Source organism: Colias eurytheme, chromosome 23 (genome assembly GCF_061535395.1).
Source record: "Colias eurytheme isolate Ceu_HAF_F1 chromosome 23, ilColEury1 Martin Lab GWU primary, whole genome shotgun sequence".
Lineage (NCBI taxonomy): Eukaryota > Metazoa > Arthropoda > Insecta > Lepidoptera > Pieridae > Colias > Colias eurytheme.
In genome coordinates, this window is record NC_143002.1 from 6,969,506 (window position 1) to 6,990,138 (window position 20,633).

General features: G+C 34.6%; 1 protein-coding gene and 1 long non-coding RNA gene across 2 annotated transcripts; one reads left to right on the forward strand and one right to left on the reverse strand.

Annotated features, from left to right (window-relative positions):
• Window positions 1-1,283: 1,283 nt before the first annotated feature.
• LOC149898378 (erythroid differentiation-related factor 1) lies at window positions 1,284-15,637 on the reverse strand. The gene is made up of 16 exons (XM_090115286.1): window positions 15,596-15,637; window positions 14,835-15,016; window positions 14,139-14,247; window positions 13,526-13,663; window positions 12,788-12,920; window positions 11,688-12,383; window positions 11,158-11,294; window positions 10,798-10,932; window positions 10,023-10,151; window positions 8,879-9,524; window positions 8,111-8,326; window positions 7,118-7,337; window positions 6,127-6,307; window positions 4,799-4,938; window positions 4,154-4,311; window positions 1,284-2,225 (listed from the first exon to the last, which is right to left on the reverse strand). Exons 1-16 carry the CDS (start codon window positions 15,635-15,637, stop codon window positions 1,846-1,848), a joined length of 3,642 nt encoding a protein of 1,213 aa, XP_089971412.1. The 3' UTR covers window positions 1,284-1,845.
• A 2,890-nt stretch (window positions 15,638-18,527) lies between these two features.
• Window positions 18,528-19,006, forward strand: LOC149898379 (uncharacterized). Its single transcript, XR_016458062.1, has 2 exons — window positions 18,528-18,795; window positions 18,969-19,006. It is a non-coding gene; the product is annotated as an uncharacterized LOC149898379 (long non-coding RNA).
• Window positions 19,007-20,633: the final 1,627 nt, after the last annotated feature.

Genomic DNA, 20,633 nt, shown 5'->3' on the forward strand with positions numbered 1-20,633 from the left:
ACTTGGAAATTCACCCGACGTGCAAAAAACAAAATAACAACGTGTCAGCGTAGTATGGAAAGGAGCATTCTTAAAGTACGCAAATGTCAAAAAATACGCCACACCGCTTTAAGACACAAAACAAAATTTAAGGATGCTCTATCATACGCACTTAAGTTAAAATGGAGTTGGGCTGGCCACATAGCCAGAATGAAGGATGACCGCTGGACTATACGCCTAACATCTTGGCCTGGTCCGAAAGGCAAAAGAAAGCACGGTAGACCCCTTTATCGCTGGGCAGACGATATAACGAAAATAACTGGCGAAAAGTGGATGTTACAAGCGCAAAAAAGAGAATACTGGAACAGTCTGGAGGAGGCCTTCACCCTTACTTAAAGGGGTTCTCAAGCTACATATTATATCATAATTTATAAGTCATTACTTCTTATGTATAGCTTATTATATTTTTTAAGTTTAGTTACAGTTTGCAATATAATAATTAAGTTCATTTAACCCTCACATTTAACTATACTTTTTAGCATGTAAGAAACTATTGTGATTTTGAGAAATAAAGGCTTTTTTATTTTTTATTTTTATTTTATTTATTTTATTTAACCTATAACCAGTGGAAAATATATACGCATCCGATGATACCTTACTTGTCAAATTATAATAAGTAGTTTAGAAGGTATGAGGATATAGATAACCTACATATGTATGTATACCTACATATGTATGTATACGTACATACATATATACCGGTCAAAATTTCGGTAAAAATTAGCTTTCCGGCTTGCGAGTCACTCGAAATTGCAAATAATGTCAAAATCGAAGTCGATCCGAATTTCGTATCCATATTTTCTAACCCGTAATGGCGATAGCGCGCATGGTGATTTTGATACATTTTCTGTCTTCAAATAAATAATATTTTTATATGAGATGTGGTATTTTTTTTACTTTTATCCTAAATTCTAAAACAACATTGTAAAGTATAATATAAAATAAATTTGAATCATATAAATGTTTGTGTATCAGTATTATCACATGTTTTAACAAGAAAATGGTGAAATATTTCTTTGTCTGCAACTTCAACTCATTATTTTTAATTGAATTTCAAATATATAAAAATGAATCGCAAAATGTGTTGGTAAGCGCATAACTCGAGAACGGCTGAATCGATTTCGATAATTCTTTTTTTATTATATTCCTTGAAGTACGAGGATGGTTCTTATGTAGAGAAAACGTAAAAATGTACCACGGGCGAAGCCGGGGCGGACCGCTAGTTTCAAATTAAAAATACGATGTAAATAATACTGTCTTAATGGAAATTTCACTGGAATTACGAGTAATTCTTTTATTTTTTATAAGTGTTTGCCATTTTTGAGAAATCTTCATTACAAGCCGATTGCGCGCCCGCAAGAGTACGCGGGAGTACCCGCGAGAGGCCAAACCAATGACCACGTAAGGATTGAGCGCCCGACCGTTGAGTGTTGACCGTTGTGTGATTAATATAAAATATGACTTTTGCACCACATATTTATTTGTTATCTCTAATTACAGCCAATTTATTGAGGTACTTTGTACAATGGCAAAGGAAGTGTAGTCCCACATTTTCATATGAGGTATGGGCCAGATGCATTTCGCAATTTTTGTTTCTCTTGTTTATTATTTACGAGTTATCAAGTGAAGTGTTAGTATTTCGAGTTAGTTCGATTCTTTTTTTTAGATTTAACTACCAAACTCAGGCATTTTAGGTATAAAATCGACCAGAACTACCAATAATCAAGGCATTCCAAGGCAGTGGAAAAACTCTTCCGCAAACTCAATTTTCTACGCAATCTATTAAATAACACTTTTAATATCATCTCACGCGAACTCTTTACAAATTTCATCCATTGCCGTCAGCACATCGCATATACTAGCCGCGTACACCCGGATATCGTCATCTTTCGTGATCTTTAGACTGGCACAGTACAATTTCTTATTTAACTCTGCTATTTTCTCATAATCCTTGTTTGTTTTCGATCTGCAGTACTGTATTATACTTTTTAATATAAAGTGTAATCTGCTTTCGTATAGAGCTAATAGGCTCTGTTCATTTCTGAGGCTTTTGTCATCACTTTCGTCGGGTTTTTGTGTATCTTTGTCTTCTGGATCTCGGTTCTTTAGCAGTCTCATTATGGAGTGCGATTGTCGGAGTAACTCTATGGCCGTTTGCAGCGATTTCAGCTTTAGATTCGGTGATACTGTAGACAGAGAAATAAAATTAATTAAAATTTGGGTGACTAAATAAGTGCTTAATTATATGCAATGTTTACTGATACACTATTTTTAAGGATTTTCGGTATAATATGAAAAATATCACATCATTTTTTAGTTCTAACCCAAGCAACTCTTTAAAATAATTTTAGTACATAATAGTAATACCAATAAATCTTTAGATTAATGTACTGCTTACTTTTTACTAAACTTTGCTAATCTATTCATAATATATTTTAACTGTCTGATATTTGAATCTGTACAATATTTACATGTATCTTTTACAAATAAACCTTAAAATAGCAAACGTGATATAGGGTCTAGATCTAAGACATTCCTCTTTTAAAGCCCTTTCGGTCATAAAACACTAAAACTCAATTAAATAAAGAATCTCTCTCATACAAATATTTAGCGATAAATTTATTTACATATGAATTTATCTGCAGTGTAATTAATCTAATCTTAAATGTTTATTTTCCTCAGCTGATGCCAACTCACAAGAAAACACGTAACATGTATGGGATTATCTTTCTTTACACTTATTAACTGAATTCGTTAAATGAAAAATAAAAGGAATTAAGCCTATCCTACTAATATTATAAATGATAAAGTTTGTGAGGATGGATGTATGTGTATGTGTATGTATGTTTGTTACTCTTTCACGCAAATACTACTGAATCGATTACAATGAAATTTAGCACACATATAGAGGGTAACATTGATTAACACATAGGATAGGTTTTATCCAGGAAATCAAACTAGTTTAAGCTTAACTTTTTGACAGAAAAGTTAAGCTTAAATGAGAGGAAGTGTTTTATACATATATGCTGGCGTCTGCGGAATTGCTCGCATGGTTAAATTTCAACCCTTAAAAGGTTAGTTAAATATAACATTTATCCATTCTCACAATCTTTTACGTATATAATAGTTGTATAGTAGTAATCCTCAATTTAAGGATGTATCTATTTCTAGGCAGGATCTAAAAATATCTATTGATTAAATTCTCCATGAGCCAACATAATGATTTCGCGTCTCTCAATCTTCTCAAACAATTAATCAAAGGAATTCAAAGACAAATATGTAATTAATAAAAATAAACGTTTACATAGTTTGTGTGTTATAAATATTTTAATTACAGATCAAATATACTCTGTGACTGTATAATATTATCAACTGATGCCAACTCAAAAGTGACAACGTGGCAGAAGATAAGTTTATTTGCATTATATCTAGTTACTTTAATGTAAAATCCAGATTTTTTTATCTTTTTCTAATAACGACACACGATGTCGTTGCGATGCGATCGCTATACGATATATCGTTTCACGAAATCGTGTCGGAAAGTCGGTTTCATGTTATTATTTATGATAGGTCTCGCAATTACTAGATACATTCCGTTTAGCTTATCTGGCAGTTAAAAATATATACAAAATATTTTTTTATATTAAGTTCAAAATATACTGTAAAAGAACAAAGTACAATTAACCAATACATAAGTGAATGAGTAGGTGTAAAGGTGGAATAATTCGTAACTGCGTGCGCGTGCATCGTGCAGTGAGTCGGTGCGAGTGGCTGTACCTAGTGAGTGTGTACCTAGTGAGTTGGTGCTAGTTAGTTTGTACATAGTGAGTTAGTGCGAGTGAGAGAGTACACTGAGTTGGTGTGAATGAATGTGTACACAGTGAGTTGTTGCGAGTTAGTTTGTACACAGTGAGTTGTTGCAAGTTAGTTTGTACATAGTGAGTTGGTGCGATTGAGTGGGGTGAGTGAGTGGGGTGAGTGAGTGGTGTGAGTGAGTGGGGTGAGTGAGTGGGGTGAGTGAGTGGGGTGAGTGAGTGGGGTGAGTGGGTGGGGAGAGTGGGTGGGGTGAGTGAGTGGGGTGAGTGGGGTGAGTGAGTGGGGTGAGTGTGTATACCTTGCGCATGAGCCTCCAATGCGGCCACGTGCTCGAGCCGAACAGTGAGGAACATGGCGGCGTCCTCCAGAGCCGCGAACTGTATCGCGGCTCGCTCGTAGTTCGTGCACGTTGCGTTCAATAGTGTACGCCGTTTGGGACCGTCTTCTGTTGTTATCCTGGGGGAAATACGTGGGATTGGGGTCAAATGTTCGTTGTTGGCACTAGCTGTGCAGCGCGGTTTGACCCGCAAACGATATCGAGGGATAAATTAAGTATATGTAGATTTTGTTATTCGTAGATTGTTTTATTTTTATATCACTGCCAAGTATCATCCAAATCCGTTAAAAACCTAGTGGTTTTCACGTGACATAAAAACAAACATATATCCATACAATCTAACTTTCACGTTTATAACGTTTGTAAAAAGCATGGTTACATTTTGAACAAAGATCCTAATTACATTTGACATTTTTCACTAGTACAATCTACACTTTACAATCTCACATAAGTTAAACAAATAATTAGAAGTTATGTTTTTTCGAAACCAAAAAAGTAAATCTACAACACAATCACAAAGCTATAAGTAATAAAATAAAAAGTCAAAGAGTTTTTAAAAATGAAACAGTTTTAGACGTACATTAAAATTATACAAAAACGACTTACCTATACTGCGAGTGATATAGAGATCCCAATCTATGATGAATCATGGCCGCTCTGAATTGGTATAAATACTGTCTTGGTCCAGGACTTAAGAGACAGTACTTAAGCGCGTGTTTAAACGCTTCGGCTACTTCTGTGACCTCCTGTAATAATATTTTGTATATGAGTCCAGGTTTTATTGCTATTTATAATATTTATCTCTTTGGATTTAGCTAAAGCTTTTGATTCTGTGACTCAGATTATGTTAACATTCAAATGGATGTTAACATAATCTGAGTGAATGGATGAAAATTTTAGAATAGGAAACCCTGAATACGAGTTGATAATAGGCTATCCAACAAATACAAAACAATAAATATAGATAAAGACGAGAAGATCGTGCCTTACAACTTCACATCTGAACATAATAGATATGGTGTACCTCAAGGGTGCCTACTAGGACCATTCTTATTTCTAATCTATATTAATGTCTTGTCCAATATAACGAAATAAGACTTTATTTCAGGTAATTCTTTCACCGAGACACGAAAATTGTGCCCAAAACGTCTTTATTCGTTTTCTTTTTAATTTATACAGGTAGAATTTCGTGTGTATGATAGTTGATATGTGCAGTATGATGTCATATAGAGCGGTAGGCGGTAGCCGTAGAGCTGTAGCTGTAGAGCTATATCCGTAGCGCTGTATCCGTAGAGCTATATCCGTAGCGCTATATCCGTAGAGCGATATCCGTAGAGCTATATCCGTAGAGCAATATCCGTAGCGCTATATCCGTAGAGCTATATCCATAGAGCGATATCCGTAGAGCTATATCCGTAGCGCTATATCCGTAGAGCTATATCCGTAGCGCTATATCCGTAGAGCTATATCCGTAGCGCTATATCCGTAGAGTTATATCCGTAGTGCTATATCCGTAGAGCTATATCCGTAGAGCTATATCCGTAGAGCGATATCCGTAAAGCTATATCCGTAGAGCTATATCCGTAGCGCTATATCCGTAGAGCTATATCCGTAGAGCTATATCCGTAGCGCTATATCCATAGAGCTATATCTGTAGAGCTATATCCGTAGAGCTATATCCGTAGCGCTATATCCGTAGAGCTATATCCGTAGCGCTATATCCGTAGAGCTATATCCGTAGAGCTATATCCGTAGCGCTATATCCGTAGCGCTATATCCGTAGCGCTATATCCGTAGCGCTATATCCGTAGCGCTATATCCGTAGCGCTATATCCGTAGAGCTATATCCGTAGAGCTATATCATTTTTTTTTAATTTTTTTTTTAACTTTATTAAATCTGTAGAGTTGTAGATCTTTAGAGACTATAAACTCACGTCAGCATATATATGCGGTGAGTCCTGCATCAACACAGCACGAGTGTAGAGATGGCAGCTAAGTTCCCACCGCACGAGCTCCCACACGGGCGCAGCCCCACAGAGCTCCCGAGGCCCGAGCAGCCGTAGGGCTTCGCCATACAGATCTTCTGCTTGGCTGTAGAGACGCCGCTTGTCCGCACTGCAAGAGAAATTATTTATTGAAGTGAAAACTTCCTTAGCGGCGTTGAGCACTTTTTCTGTAATGGGTATAAAATCTTAAACTCGCGTCAGGACACGTGACCTGATCGAAAAAGCGTAAGACGGATACCATTCCAAAATATCAAACATGCTCAACGTTAATAATCAAGTTTTCACTTCTGCCGGCACTCCCGGAGTGCAATCCGTCTTTTATTTATTTATTTACTCTTCAATAAAACTATACATAAAAAACTTATTAGGAGTTAGTGTGTTAGAGGGATAATTTTGTCGATAGGTATTTGTAAGCATGGAAATGTAAGTGGCAATTAATTTTACGATTATATTAACGTACTAAACAAGACATAACAAAAGTTTATCACTTCATTAATTTATTAAATATGTACTAGTTCGGTCAGCAGACGGTGTTCTGCTCTATCGTCTCGTTTCTCTTAACATTAACTTTAAAAAATTCTAATTAATCTCGAGTTTTACGCTCAACAACACATTTGACGTTGATATTATAACTATCTTTCCGCACGCGGCTTCACCCGCGTTTTCAAAGAAAAACCCGCATAGTTTCCGTTCGTGTGGGATTTCCGGTATAAAACCTTTCTTATGTGTTAATCCAAGTTACCCTCTACGTGTGTGCCGAATTTCATTGTTATCGGTACAGTAGTATTTGCGTGAAAGAACAACACACATCCATGCATACATACTCAAAAAATTCGTATTTATAATATTAGTAGGATGGGATTTCGAAGATATAATATGGTACAAAAAACTACGGTAAACTATGGTACTAAATACTCACTTAAAACCGCCCTGTTCACAGTGCGCCTTAAACCTTATGTACCTCGCCTTATTACAATACAAAAGTGCCAAATTAGGAACGTCGTTCACTTGTTCAAATATGGCGGTCGCTTCGTCCAAACACTCCGCGGATTTACGCGACATTGAACTGAATTGCTTGAGCAATAGCTTCGCTTTTGCACTGTCCTGTTCTTCTTCTTCTATGTATTTCATGTAAATCTCTGGAAGAAGTAATTAGAAGGTAAGTCTGGTGAATCACTACATAGTATAAAACAAAGTCGCTTTCTCTGTCCCTATGTCCCTATGTATGCTTAAATCTTTAAAACTACGCAACGGATTTTGATGCGGTTTTTTTTTTAATAGATAGAGTGATTCAAGAGGTTTTAGTATATAATTTATTATGTTTTCGACAAAGCGGGCGAAGCCGCGGGTGGAAAGCTAGTATTTTAATATTATTTTGTTTCAATTTTAGCAGTATGAGATTTTCCAGGATTGTACCTATACCTTTTAGGTAGTAAATGTTATACATTTAACATCAAAACAAACTAATTTTTAACATCAAATGAAATGTACATTCGGTACATTTCATTTAAGAATTATTGGTTTTTTTTTCAGATTGAGATTTTCCAGGTTTGTGCCCATACCTTTTAGGGCGCAAATGTGATACATTAACATCAAAATTAACTCATTTCTAACACCAAATACAATGTTGCTCAAACAGTATGCTTTAAAAATACCCAAAGTAAAGTCACATGACCATGCATACATCTGTTGCACTGATCGATTTTCTTTAGGAACAAGTAAATCAGCCTTCTGTGTCCTGTCAGACCGACACATTTATTGTTTTTTCGTCTCCACCGGGAATCGAACCCAGGACTATTCTACGGTCACGCGTTAAACAAGGAGGCGGTTTAAAAACCCACCTACAACAAAATACAACAAAAACAACACCTTACAACACAACACCTAAAATTAAACACCACAACATACATACGTTGTCCATCGTTCATATATCTGACAGCCAGCTCGTTGCACACAGAAGCCAGACGCCTCAATAACTCCCCACGTTTATGGAAACCCCCTGAACCCCCTGAAGCCCCTAAATTATCGGATGAATCAGAACCCCCTTGACCCCCCGCGCCCGCTGCTCGTCTGTAGTATAGGCAGGAAGATAACATAGCTTCTGTTTCGCTTGTTGGGAAACTTATATCTGTAATTTTAAATTATTTTGTAAGTTAGATTCAAGGAATATGTGGTTTAGTAAAGGCATGATTTTTAACTGTATTCGTTGCACAACTCTAAATAGGTAAGTTTACTGAAAAGCAATTTCTTACTCGACAATATTTTCAAACATTTTTAGACTATAACGTTTATTGCTATAGAAAAAATAAGATTGTGCTTTCAAAAAATTAAGATATTGTTTGTAAACCTAACCCCAGAATTTTACATGTACTAATTTTAATGTTATCCTAGTCGGCTCATTTAAAAATAAAAATAACCACACTCTCTCACTCACAATCTCCAGCCCATTTAAAAATATTAACAACTAGACTCACAATCACCTATTGAGAGGTCATCAAAAAATATCCAAGCGGCATTTAATGAAATTAACACCTTTTTTCGCGGCCATAATGTTTAAAGTGAACTGTATACACTCATTAGAAAACTCTGCCTAATACATGCTTAGGCAGAGTTATTCTTCGGACAATTTTTAACCGTGATCGTGAGTCTTAAGTTTTAATTTCCATATAACAAAATTTACCTAAATCGAAATCCTCACACGGTTCATCCTCAATCTCTTCAACCATATCATTTTCGATCTCCATTTTGATCCTAACATCAATACCATGGTCCGTTTCAAACTGTTTCTTAAACTGTTCCAAACTAGCCCAATGTTTGCTTAACTGAAAGAAATTATCCCCCACACGACCGATCAAGCAACTTGCATCAACCACGCGACTTTTTATTATCATACTACTTAATAATTTTTGGCATTTACTAGCCATATCTATATATTTTAGAGAAAAACCGTATTGTTCATGCGAATAGCTGTATTCAGCTAACGTTGCGTACGCAAGACATAATTTCTCATACAGTAACGTTTTCAAATGTAACTTCCACGCGAAATTATCATCTCTGTTTGGTTCGTGCCATGTTGGTAGTGTATTCTCTTTTCGTATTAAAATGGCGTTTTTATCCACATTTGAATTCACTTCTATTAGGTAATTTCCTGATTTCTCTGATTGTTTCCTTTCGCGTTTTCTGCGACGGTTTCTAGATACATGTTCTTTTGCGTCTTTCTTTTTGATCGGTTCGTAACTCATTTTGATTGGTTCGTATGGGTTCGCCATTTTTGGGTGTTGTTCCTCGATTATTATTTGCTGTTTGAGACGCTCGCGCTCTTCTTCCTGCGAAGTTTAAATCTATACTAATAATAATATTATAAAGAGGAAAGGTTTGTATGTATGTATGTATGGTTTTCACGCATAAACTACTGGACCGATTTTGATGAAATTTGGCATAGATAATCTGTAGACCCTGAGAAAGAACATAGGCTATTTTTTATTACGAAATATGTACCACGGGCGAAGCCGGGGCGGACCGCTAGTGTTGAATAAAGTCATTACTGGGGTATACATAAGCGTGCTATTTTGCAGCCGTCTTGCTATAAAATAATGACACTGATATAAATCATTTGCTTTCGTATATATAGTTTTGAGTTCCAGCTAAATAGCACACGTGTAAATCGTACTTTAATCTTAATTTCATCCACATTTCTGTAAAAAAAGTGCGTGTCGAAGTCAGAAACTCAGACCTACTAAAGACATTTTAAGACCCTAATAAATAAATCAACATATTAAAATTAATCTTTAAAATTTAAAGAAAAGCATCCATTAGTATCATACCTTAGACTTATCAATGGTAAGATGATGCAGAGCCAACAATCCTTTCAGCGCATGTGTTAAGGCGCGTCCACACCGCTCCGGCACTTCCAAACCGAGACCTTTGCTCTCACTTTCTTTGGATTTCTCGTCCTGTAAATATTTATATTAAATTAAATTAAATTTTTATTGTATAAAGATTTTTTTACAATAAGGGCAAAATTATATATGGGGGTAGGTGGTAATTTTTAAAGTGAAACTTTTATTACATCGTCTCAAACTTTTTGGTCTGTGTAGCGCATGTCGCGTGTATCGCGGCTGCCGAGTAGGTATACCTACTCGGCAGCCGACCGTCACGCGACATGCGCTACACAAAGCAGTGTTCGGAACCGTTCGAACAGTTTCACTTTTACCGTGGTTTCATAAAACCACACAACATTTTTTATTATATTTATAGGTCTATGTATTTAAAAGTTAATACAGTTTTAACAACAGCTTTGAAAGTTACGAGATACAAAAAAAACATATTAAAATCATCAAAATAGTGTGTTTTAAACAATATTTAGTTCTTGTTGTATTTATTAATAAAATAACGTAAAATAAATTTGCATATCTGTTAAATGGCTATCAGAAATTTAAATTGATAATAAAGTTATTGCAAATAAAAAGCAGGTGTACCACAGGGCTACGTATTTGGCCCTCTGCTATTTATAATCTACAACAGTGACAAATTACTAGAATCTAAAAATTAAACTTTAAGAAATACTAAATCTTTCAAAGATATATTAAAAGAACTCACAGTAGTAGAATTTGCAGGTCTATGTCCAATATCCCTTAATGCCAAACCTCTGACTTGTAAAGCGAGACGGTCCTCACTTGAAATGTCTTCTACGTTTTCATTGGTCTCAAATGTTTCTTTTTCTTTTTCTTTCGCCTGAAATTATATTATTACTGAGTATTTTTTTTTTTGACAATATCTGTCTGTTGTATATTTTAAATGAAGAATATCGAAGATTTATATATTTGACCAATACACGATTTAAACACTTTAAGAAAGTTAAAAGGCGAATATAAATTTAATTTATACAAATTCAGTTCAAGAAAGTAAATTTCTTATTATACTTATTTCATCACCTATTCCTTAATCATTCGTACTTACCTTTTCACCATCATTTTCCTTTTCAGTAGTGTCATCCTTTTCACCCATATTGCTATCTCGCTCGGACGCATTTTCAAAGTTTTCTGCGTAACTTTCAGCCTCGTAATCAGATTCCTCGTCGGAATCTGAACTTTCATCTGTGTGGAAGTAATATATTATGTATTAGTTTGTATTGTATGTATGTTTGTTGTTCATTAAAACCACTGGACCGATTTCGATGAGACTTAGGATAGGATAGGATTGATTCAGTTTATGTATCAGAATTTACCATAAGTTATAGAAAAACATAACTTATGGTAAATTCTGGTTATAGTATTTTTCCGTATTTAATCAATTTTGTTGTATGAGTGCTTTAGTTACTTTAAGAAAAAGTTTATCTGAAAAAATATTAACGACACTTGACTGTATGTGTTGACATTTTGCAGTGAATTCTGTAATGAAATTCAAGTAAACCTAATATAAACTTAATATGTACATATCCAAATCAAAAGTATCAACTATTTTCAACTGCTACTGCAGCATAGACATACCTTTAAACTCCGGATTAGCAGGATTGGTAGTAGCGGGCACATACAAATCAGACAACATGTAGTACGAAGACGCTATTATTTGCGGATATCGTTCCGCTTTCAACAGTTGCACAACGTGGCCCAACAGTTGGCGGACATGTTTCGATCTATTCATCAACCGCATATTCCTTGCCACTCTATATAACAACATTCCCACGGGAGTTGTGAACGGATTGTCCATACTATCTGGACATAGTGAGGTCAGATCATAAAGTTTAACAACATCATCATGTGGCCCTTTAAACAACCAATATGTATGTCCAGATTTGGTAGCATTCGACTTTAAAAAGGACAATATATTTTGCGCTACGTTTCTTATAACTTTCGGTGAGAATTTTGAATTTTCCATGTTTGGCAAGTCCTCTGTCTTCATTGGTTCGTATTTTTGGACTATTCCATCTAAATGGTAGCACATAAGGACTTCAGGAACGTTGCACATTAGGTTATCCAGCCAATAGTCTATTCCAGTAAGAACATTTATTGGTTCTCTAGCGTCTCGGAGTCGTAAGGAAACACATGGCCTGTCTTTATCCCCGAAAATGGGCAAATTGCTGCCAATTAGCATGTGTATATCTTCGAATGTCCAGAGAACGTTACGATTAAATGCTTTTTCTGCCGGTTCTTCGGGGCGAGTTTCGGGTTCGGGCAGAAATGGTCCTGCAATTTTTTGTATAATGTATATCCTTGTAGGAAAAATGTTGGAAAGTATTCTGTTGTAACTATTTGATTTTACGCGAGTATTACAAACTTAGAAATTAAAGATTTTTTTTAAAGGATTTTTAACATAATTGGCGTGCTCATGCTCGCTATAAAGTGTTCGAAATATAAAATACATCAGGTTTAAAATCCATTTAAAATTGTTTAATTTCCAGATATTACAAATATTTTTATTAAAAATCTTTGTTTTTCTTCTGATGATGAATAAATCAAATTTGTATGCCAAAGAGTACAAGTTCAATTAAAGATAATATTTGAAAAAATTGTACTTATTAGAAAAACTTCAAATACTTACCTAAACTTTTACCTACAAAAAAAATAACACTAATAAAAAAAATACGCACCAGTTAAACACATAGGGGTATGGGGCAAAGTGGCCGGCAGTGGTTGGGGCCGTTCCACCACACTGTGGGACAGAAACTTGTGCGTGAGTTGGAGAGAACTGGGGCTCGGGGCGGGGGTGAGGGACATACGCTCCTGGGGACAAAAATTACCTTTTTAACGAATTATCGGCCACCTTCTTTTGAATTTTCAATATACTTTCTCATTTTAAATCTTAATTTTCAAACAAAACTAAATGTTATACTAGCTTTTCAACCAGGCTTTACTTGCATGGTCTGGGTTATAGTTTAGGATCCTAATTATATCTAAAAATCCACTGTATACTATAATTAATACATTGACAAATAAACTCACAGTTGTCTATTCAAAGGTCGTAACAAATATCCGAAAGGCGTTGTCGAAAACATTCATTCTTTATTTCGTAATACTTAAAGTCTATTTTACACGCTCATTAGAAACTGTGCAGGCAGAGTTTTAATTTGGACAATATTTTTCTTGTTGCTTATTTTACCTCTATCTTAAAATTATAATATAAATACAATCTGTCGCGCTATGGAAGAAAAAAAGACAAATAAAGCTATTGCATTCTATGCCTTCAAGCCACACCTCCGCGCCCGTCCCCGTGGGGAGCGTGAGGTTTTTCGTTACAAAATTTCTGGATTCGGTCCCCGCACTCAAGGCCCGCGATAGAAGCTATGCAATAGGTTAAAAAAAATTTTTCACATCAAAATAAATCATACCTTCTCAGACATAGTTTTCAATATATTCTCATAGAAGAAGTCCTTAAGCCACGACCACTCCGATTTCATCAGGTAATCGTACACGTCGAAGTCATCAAGAAGCAACGTGTTTTCCACGCGGTGCACCATCATGCTGACCTGATGGAAAATTTAGAAAATTTGGTACCATTTTTATTAATGGGTGTGTGTGAGTGTATTTTTTATTCCGCTACAGCTGGGAAAATTTTAATTTATGAGCCCATTAGTTCACTCGTTATACTTTAAAAGGGAAATGGTAAGGGTAATCTAATATTAATTTATTTATGAAATAGAAATAAGTATAAGAGGTCACCAATCCTTGTAGTGGATAATTTACACATTCGTGTGAATAGCGAGGCGAGTAACAAACACATATGCAGTGCATTCACTATTTGCCTGGAGATTTGTGTATACAAATATATTAAGATGGATTTTTCTGATGGTAGAACTGTAGTATGACATTTGAAGATAAATTTTTAGTCGAGTGTTGATGCAAATGGCAAACACAAATGTGTAAATGCACAGTGACATTGGGAAATCCTCAATAAAGTTTTGGTTAACTGTTCTATTCAAGGTATGATAGCAGACTACTTACAGTTCCGTTAGGTTGGTAGGGCAGTTTTAGTAATTTCTTGATGCATTCGGCGTCTGATATCACGTCCACCTCGCCAACACAGTCCGGGAACATGTGCGCCATTCTGAAGCTAAAATAAACAAAAAAATTGTAAGTATATAACCATAACGATATAGGCAATGTTGTATGTGTGTGTCAAAGATTTTGGTAACCAAACATCAATCCATACTAATATCATAAATGCGAAAGTAACTCTGTCTGTCTGTGTGTTACTCAATCTTAACTACTGAACCAATTTGCATGAAATTTGGTATAGAGATATTTTGATACCCGAGAAAGGACATAGGCTACTTTTTACCCCGGGACATAGGATAGGTTTTATTCCGGAAATCCCACGGGAACGGGAACTATGCGGGTTTTTCTTTGACTGCGAGGGCGATGCCGCGGGTGGAAAGCTATTATTTCATATTTACTGTTATATAGAGATTAGCATAAAACATATTAAATAGTAAATTAAACAGTTTCAATCAATTATAATTCTTGTATATTCATTCTCTTATCGCTAAAAACTATTTGTATGACAATTTAAAGTACATATCATCAAAATCACTTAATCCAGAATCCTTGATAATTTAACGAAGAGGTATGGTTATGTAAGAGAAACAATATTTAAAAAAAGATTAAGCAAAACATTAAAATATTTTCAGAAATACATACCTTGACAACCCCTTTCCTCTAGTCAAGATCTGTTTCAGGCCATACGTATCTATCCCCCCCCAATTCGATGGGGGGAGGTTAAGGTCAGTGTTACATTGCAACCGTGCATAGCCCACTGGACTTTGGAATGCTGTGAACTTCACTACAGCTGTCGATTTTACACCAGGGGATGGGCTTCGGTCCTAGAAGATATTTGATCAGTATTAAAAATTGTACAAGTTACAAATTTAAATTGCAGTACAATAGCACTGTAAATAAAAATCTATCAGACTTCATAGGGAATATGATCTACTTATGCAAAAAATAAAAAAAAAAATTCTAGCGGTCCGCCACAGATTCGTCTGTGGTACATGTTTACATATTCTCTCCATAAGAACTTTTCTCATACTTAAAAGAATATAAAAAATGGCAAGGTTCAGCTATTCTCGAGATTTGCATTTAGCAACAAATTAAGCATTTCATTGATTTCTTTGATTCATTTCAACCAAAATGTAAAAATAAACCAACCGAATAACTAACCTGGCGTCAGAAATGATTTATTGTTTTTAAACACAGCTGTTATGTAAATACTAAAATAAATATATCTTCCGTACAAAAAACATGAAGTAATCATAAGGTAAAAGTAACATAAACATATAAAAGCAAGTTCGTGCTTTCAATTCATAAAAAATGTATGGAATTATTCTAGAAAATATTCTTTGAGTTTTATTATGCCGATTGCCGTGTATCGGCGTAATAATAAACAATGTGAGGTTATTTACCTTATTTCTTTTATATTCATTTTCATTATCGCATTCTTCCATTTTTCGCTTATTAAATAGCTGCTAAGTTATTAATATAAAAACTGTTTTATTATTTTAAATTTATCGTTTCAAACTGTCAACACAAATATCGGATGTCTCATGTCAGATAACAGATTACAGAAGTCAACACTCAACATGATTTCATAGGCCATCGCATTCACAAAGGTGCGCCTACACGCGGGCAATAATTGACAACATTTCATTTTTTATAAGGTCATGAAAGAAAAAAACCGTTTCTTTATTTTGCTCTTGCGATTACAGAAAAAAAATTATTTCATTTCTTAATCGCATATTTTAAGAGAAATTAAATAAAAACGATAAATGTGATGATGACGTCATACATACGGAGGAATAAAAATGCGCCTTAGCTTAATTTAAAAAAAGCTAAAAAAAAAACTATCACTGACATTTACAGGGTATGGCATGTGTCAAATTTCATATTAATGTCATTTTTGTGAATTATTCATGTAAACAAACTTTTAAATCGTGTTATTGTGTTTTGGTTTTCTAATTTAATCTCATGAGCGTGATGTTTGTTTGATTGGAGTTGGACCAATTCATTTATATTATACAAATAGTGCCTATAGTGTTCATAATTTTCTTGAAATAAAAGACTTTGTTTACTTACTAAAAGTTGTATTTATTTAACACTTTCCAACGTTTTTGGGATAGTATATTTGTTTCCCAGAAATTTTCAGTACCCCTTAACAAATCCTGCCTTAAAGTCATCATCATCAGTACTTGTGAATAAGTTTCTTTTGTTTAAAATTTGGATCAGCAAATAATAATTAATAACAATATTTACAAAGCTTGACGAATCAAAGTGACAAATGTGCCAAAATGTCAACTGCCAAGATTTTTTTTAATTTAAACTATGTATGTGGCAAAGGAAAAAATGTATTCCTCCGTATGTATGACGTCATTTGGCGCTTACGACATTTTAGAATGAGATGATTTTAAAACTCAAAAAGATGAATGAAAACTTCCATATTTAGAAAAAGCAAAAAATACGTGTATCATAATTTTTGATCTAGTTTTCATTAAAATAAAAAAATAAGTAGCTTAAAATTTTGAAATGTTGTCAATTGCTCGGCAACACGATCTGGAGCAATTAGTGGAGCATTATGGAGAAATTTCAATAAATTGCGGCAACTATTTCGGCGATATTGCTTCTAATTGCTCCAGATATTTTATATCGCTCTCATTGTTGCAGATTCGAATTGCCGAATATCCATTGGGCTTGGAAATTGCAGGCAATTTTTTTATCTTGCACTTGCACTTGTTTGTCCGTGTTTTCCAATTACAGCACTAGAGCGCATTATGCGGCATAACGCTTAACGTTGAATGTTCCAACTACAGCAACGCTTCGCACAATCGAGCACTCTTAAAAGTAATGCGCGTGAATTGATGCGTGTGTTATTACTTAATTGTTGGAAAAAAATTTAAAGCTTTCGTTTCATTGTAGTTTTTTCGAAATAATCAAAGTTAATTCAAATTGTGTTAAAAAAATAAATATAAGTATGGATGAAGGTACAAACATTGAAAAAAATGTTAATGAAATAATCAAAATCCAAATTACTTAAAATACTTAACCGTAAATATTTTTCAACCAATTATTATGTATACCACTTTATTTACACATTAATGAGGTTATTGCTAACTCTATGAATATTTTTTTTTCAACACTGAACTTAGCGCAACCTGCTGGTGCGTTTCACGTTCCAATTAAGCATCAGCATAATTCGGCATTGTGCGCCACTGAGTCGCATTATGCTCTGTAATTGAAAAACAGCCTGTTTTGCGGCTTGCCGTCTTGCTTCTGCGAGGAGAGTGACAAGACCAATGTCGTCCATAGCGAGCGAATACTCAAATCACACTCAAATGCTCGTGTATGATAGCATTGCCTACTTGATGAAGTTACGCCGTATCGCTCCATATTGTATTGCGCTACATTGATACTTGTTGCCGTTGCAGATATATTGCTTAATGTACACGTGACGTCATAGTTGACGAGAATTGACTGGAATTGAGCAATTTTATTTGCCCGTATAAGCGCACCTTTACACTGGACTCTAGCGATGTCCCTTTATTGGGTGGGGCGTGAGTGGGGCCATAACTAAATAAGAAGAAGGAGAAGAAGTTTTGATTCACGTACGTACAATTATTCGTGCAAGGTACGAATATTTGTGCTGATTTATAATTTTAAAACTTTTGTGAATATCGTACCAATAATCGTGCTTTTGTGAGTGACCGGCATTACATATTTTAAATCTTTTTTAGCAACTTTTAAACAATCTGTGCTAAAAGCACAGAAAAAGTTGATTTTAAATTTTCATAGATGGCAACAATCTTTTTAATTTTAGAAGTTTGACTTTGAGTTTTGAAATTTGACTTTCAAACATCTTTCAAAAATCAAAATCAGGGCCCTGACAGCCTAGTTTCAAAATGGCTAGTTGTGGCGCTGCATTACTTCCTGTACTTTTTTTTTTTTTTTCTACTTGTTTCCGGCTACGGCGCCATTTTGAGAAGCCATGTTATGACAATTGACAATTGACATTTATTTGAATGAAACGACCATTGTGTCTATAATTTAATTATTTTTTCTCGATTTTCACAATATAATAGACTTAAACGCGCAGCTGCTTATGTATTACGTTTTATTAATAACGCGCGAAATAAAACTAATAAGTGGACAGGTTTATTATCAGTCGAATAACTGAGTTGAGTGTACTGGTGTTTTGTGTATTTCCTCTCTTTTTGCTTGAGTTGAGATCCAAAATATCCAATTACTCCTTAGTTTTTTGATACGATACCTTCTACTAGTCTTTATAGTGTTCTACTGTAAAGAAGTGCTAAATTTGCCATGGGACTATTAAAGTGCTATGTCGGTGGTTGCACCGCAACCAATGCGACGAATCGGCTTTTTTGTTTTCCGCAGAATGATTATTTGAGGAACCTGTGGATGTCCTTTCTGGTGCCCACTAATTCCTCCCTCATCGGATTGTCGAAAGATCAACTTCGACACAAACGCGTTTGTGAGAAACACTTCGATATATATCAGTTCGATGAAGAAGGCAAGAGGCTTAGGCATTCATACCCATGCCTATTTACGGATGACGAAATAGCGCACGGCGTGCCCCTGTCTTCCAGTGAAACTGGTGAGTTCTACCTGGAGCTATAAATAACATGATTAAAAATTATGTAAATAGCTGATATTTGGTAAGACAGGTTTTATGGCTCCAAACAAATACTTTGACATACTTTACATACCTTCTATTTGTGTTTGAATTATATTTTTAAATGTTACATAATATGTATTTACTTGTTACAGTACAAAATGCTCTGAGTGATCACAATGGGATCAGATGAGAATGAAAATATTACAGATAATATGTTGGTCATTGGAAGGGCAGGTATGTATTATGCACTCAAATTTTTATTTAAGCTATCCTATAATATTCCGTCAGTCCTCGGATCACAGACACAATAGAAAATCTATTGTGTCTCGGCCCGATCGGGCCGCTCGGTGGTCAATGGGATATGGTATTATATTTAACATAAATTATAATATAGTAATCAGGATAGGATTTTATAAGTAACGAGCTGTGCTCCACGGTTTCACCCGCGTGGCTCCGCTCCTTTTGGTCTTAGCGTGGTGATATATAGCCTATATCTTCCTCGATGAATGGGCTATCTAACACCGAAAGGATTTTTCAAATTGGACCAGTAGTTCCTGAGATTAGCGTGTTCAAACAAACAAACAAATTCTTTAGCTTTATAATATTAGTATAATATATAGTATAGATTTATATAAGTTCTTTGGTTTTAGGTGATGATTATCATGAACATCCATCATGCATTCCAGCTATTCCAGTTGTTATTAAAAGACCTACAGGTATGTGATTTATGATAGTTTATAGGTTGATAAATCCATGTTTGTAAATTTTAGTAAGTTTTTTATTCATGTTCTCAGATTTTACTTTAAAGCTGTTTTTAAGAGAATTCCATTAGCTGTTCTTAGATTCAAAGTTTCATATGTATGTAATGTTTGTAGGTACTTTATATTTAAAAGTAATTGTTTTGTTACCGATTTACAGATATGGCAGACCAAACTTCATGTTCCTTAAGCAAAGAAATAGAATTTCATACTCTTTGTGAAGATGCAGGTTAGTATTTGGTTTTATTTACTGGTTAACTTTGATTTTATTAGTGCAGATTGCAAGAGACATGGGATTTAGAAAAAGGTTTTTTTTTAAGGTTGACAGATGCTAAAAAATGTGGTGTTCATAAATTATATACTAACACATGTAGGATCACACAATATGTATAGTGTGCACTTGCACTATCTTTAAGTTTGTGGTTACTTAGATATGTTTATTGTATGTGACTTATCAATCTCACAGTTAAACTGCCATTGTTTAAATCTTTTGCTGCCATTGCCACTGCCATTGTTTAACTTACAACATTTGAATAGGAACTGTGGAATTGTCTTTGTATGGATGGGCTCACTACAAATACTAAAATAACTTTTATTTTCAGGAAATATAACTGAACCCACAGTAGAAGAAAAAACTACTCATGAAAATAAGAGTATCATACAAAAGCGTAAAGGTAATTTATTATTAGTAATATAATGTACATTACAAGTGCTTTTCACATCTCTTTCAGTGATAAAATTATTATTATTAACCACACCACCACAATGAATCATCAAAATAAATTGTAACATAAATTTTGTTTTCAGATTTTATGAAAAAAAATTACCCAAAGAAAAGAAAATTTATGAAGCAAATAACCAAAATAACTGCTGATAGTTTGGGTAAAACAACCACACAAAATCTTAAACAGGCTGCTGCCTATGGAAATAAGAAGTATTGTAACTAAATTACTATTTTAAAAAATAGTAATTTAGTTTATCCAAGTTCCAAACTTCTAGTGTTGTACAGGGAAGCAAGTTGTATAATACATAATTATTTAAACGATAACTGTATCCAAA

What these genes read in the sequence shown, in the direction of transcription:
- LOC149898378 (XM_090115286.1), bottom strand. Translation starts at nt 15,637, where the DNA reads ATGGAAGAATGCGATAATGAAAATGAATATAAAAGAAATAAG. An exon ending in TGAAAACTATGTCTGAGAAG is followed by an intron (nt 12,921 to 13,525) that starts GTATGATTTATT and finishes TTTTGTCCCCAG; the next exon opens with GAGCGTATGTCCCTCACCCC. An exon ending in TTACCATTGATAAGTCTAAG is followed by an intron (nt 9,525 to 10,022) that starts GTATGATACTAA and finishes TAAACTTCGCAG; the next exon opens with GAAGAAGAGCGCGAGCGTCT.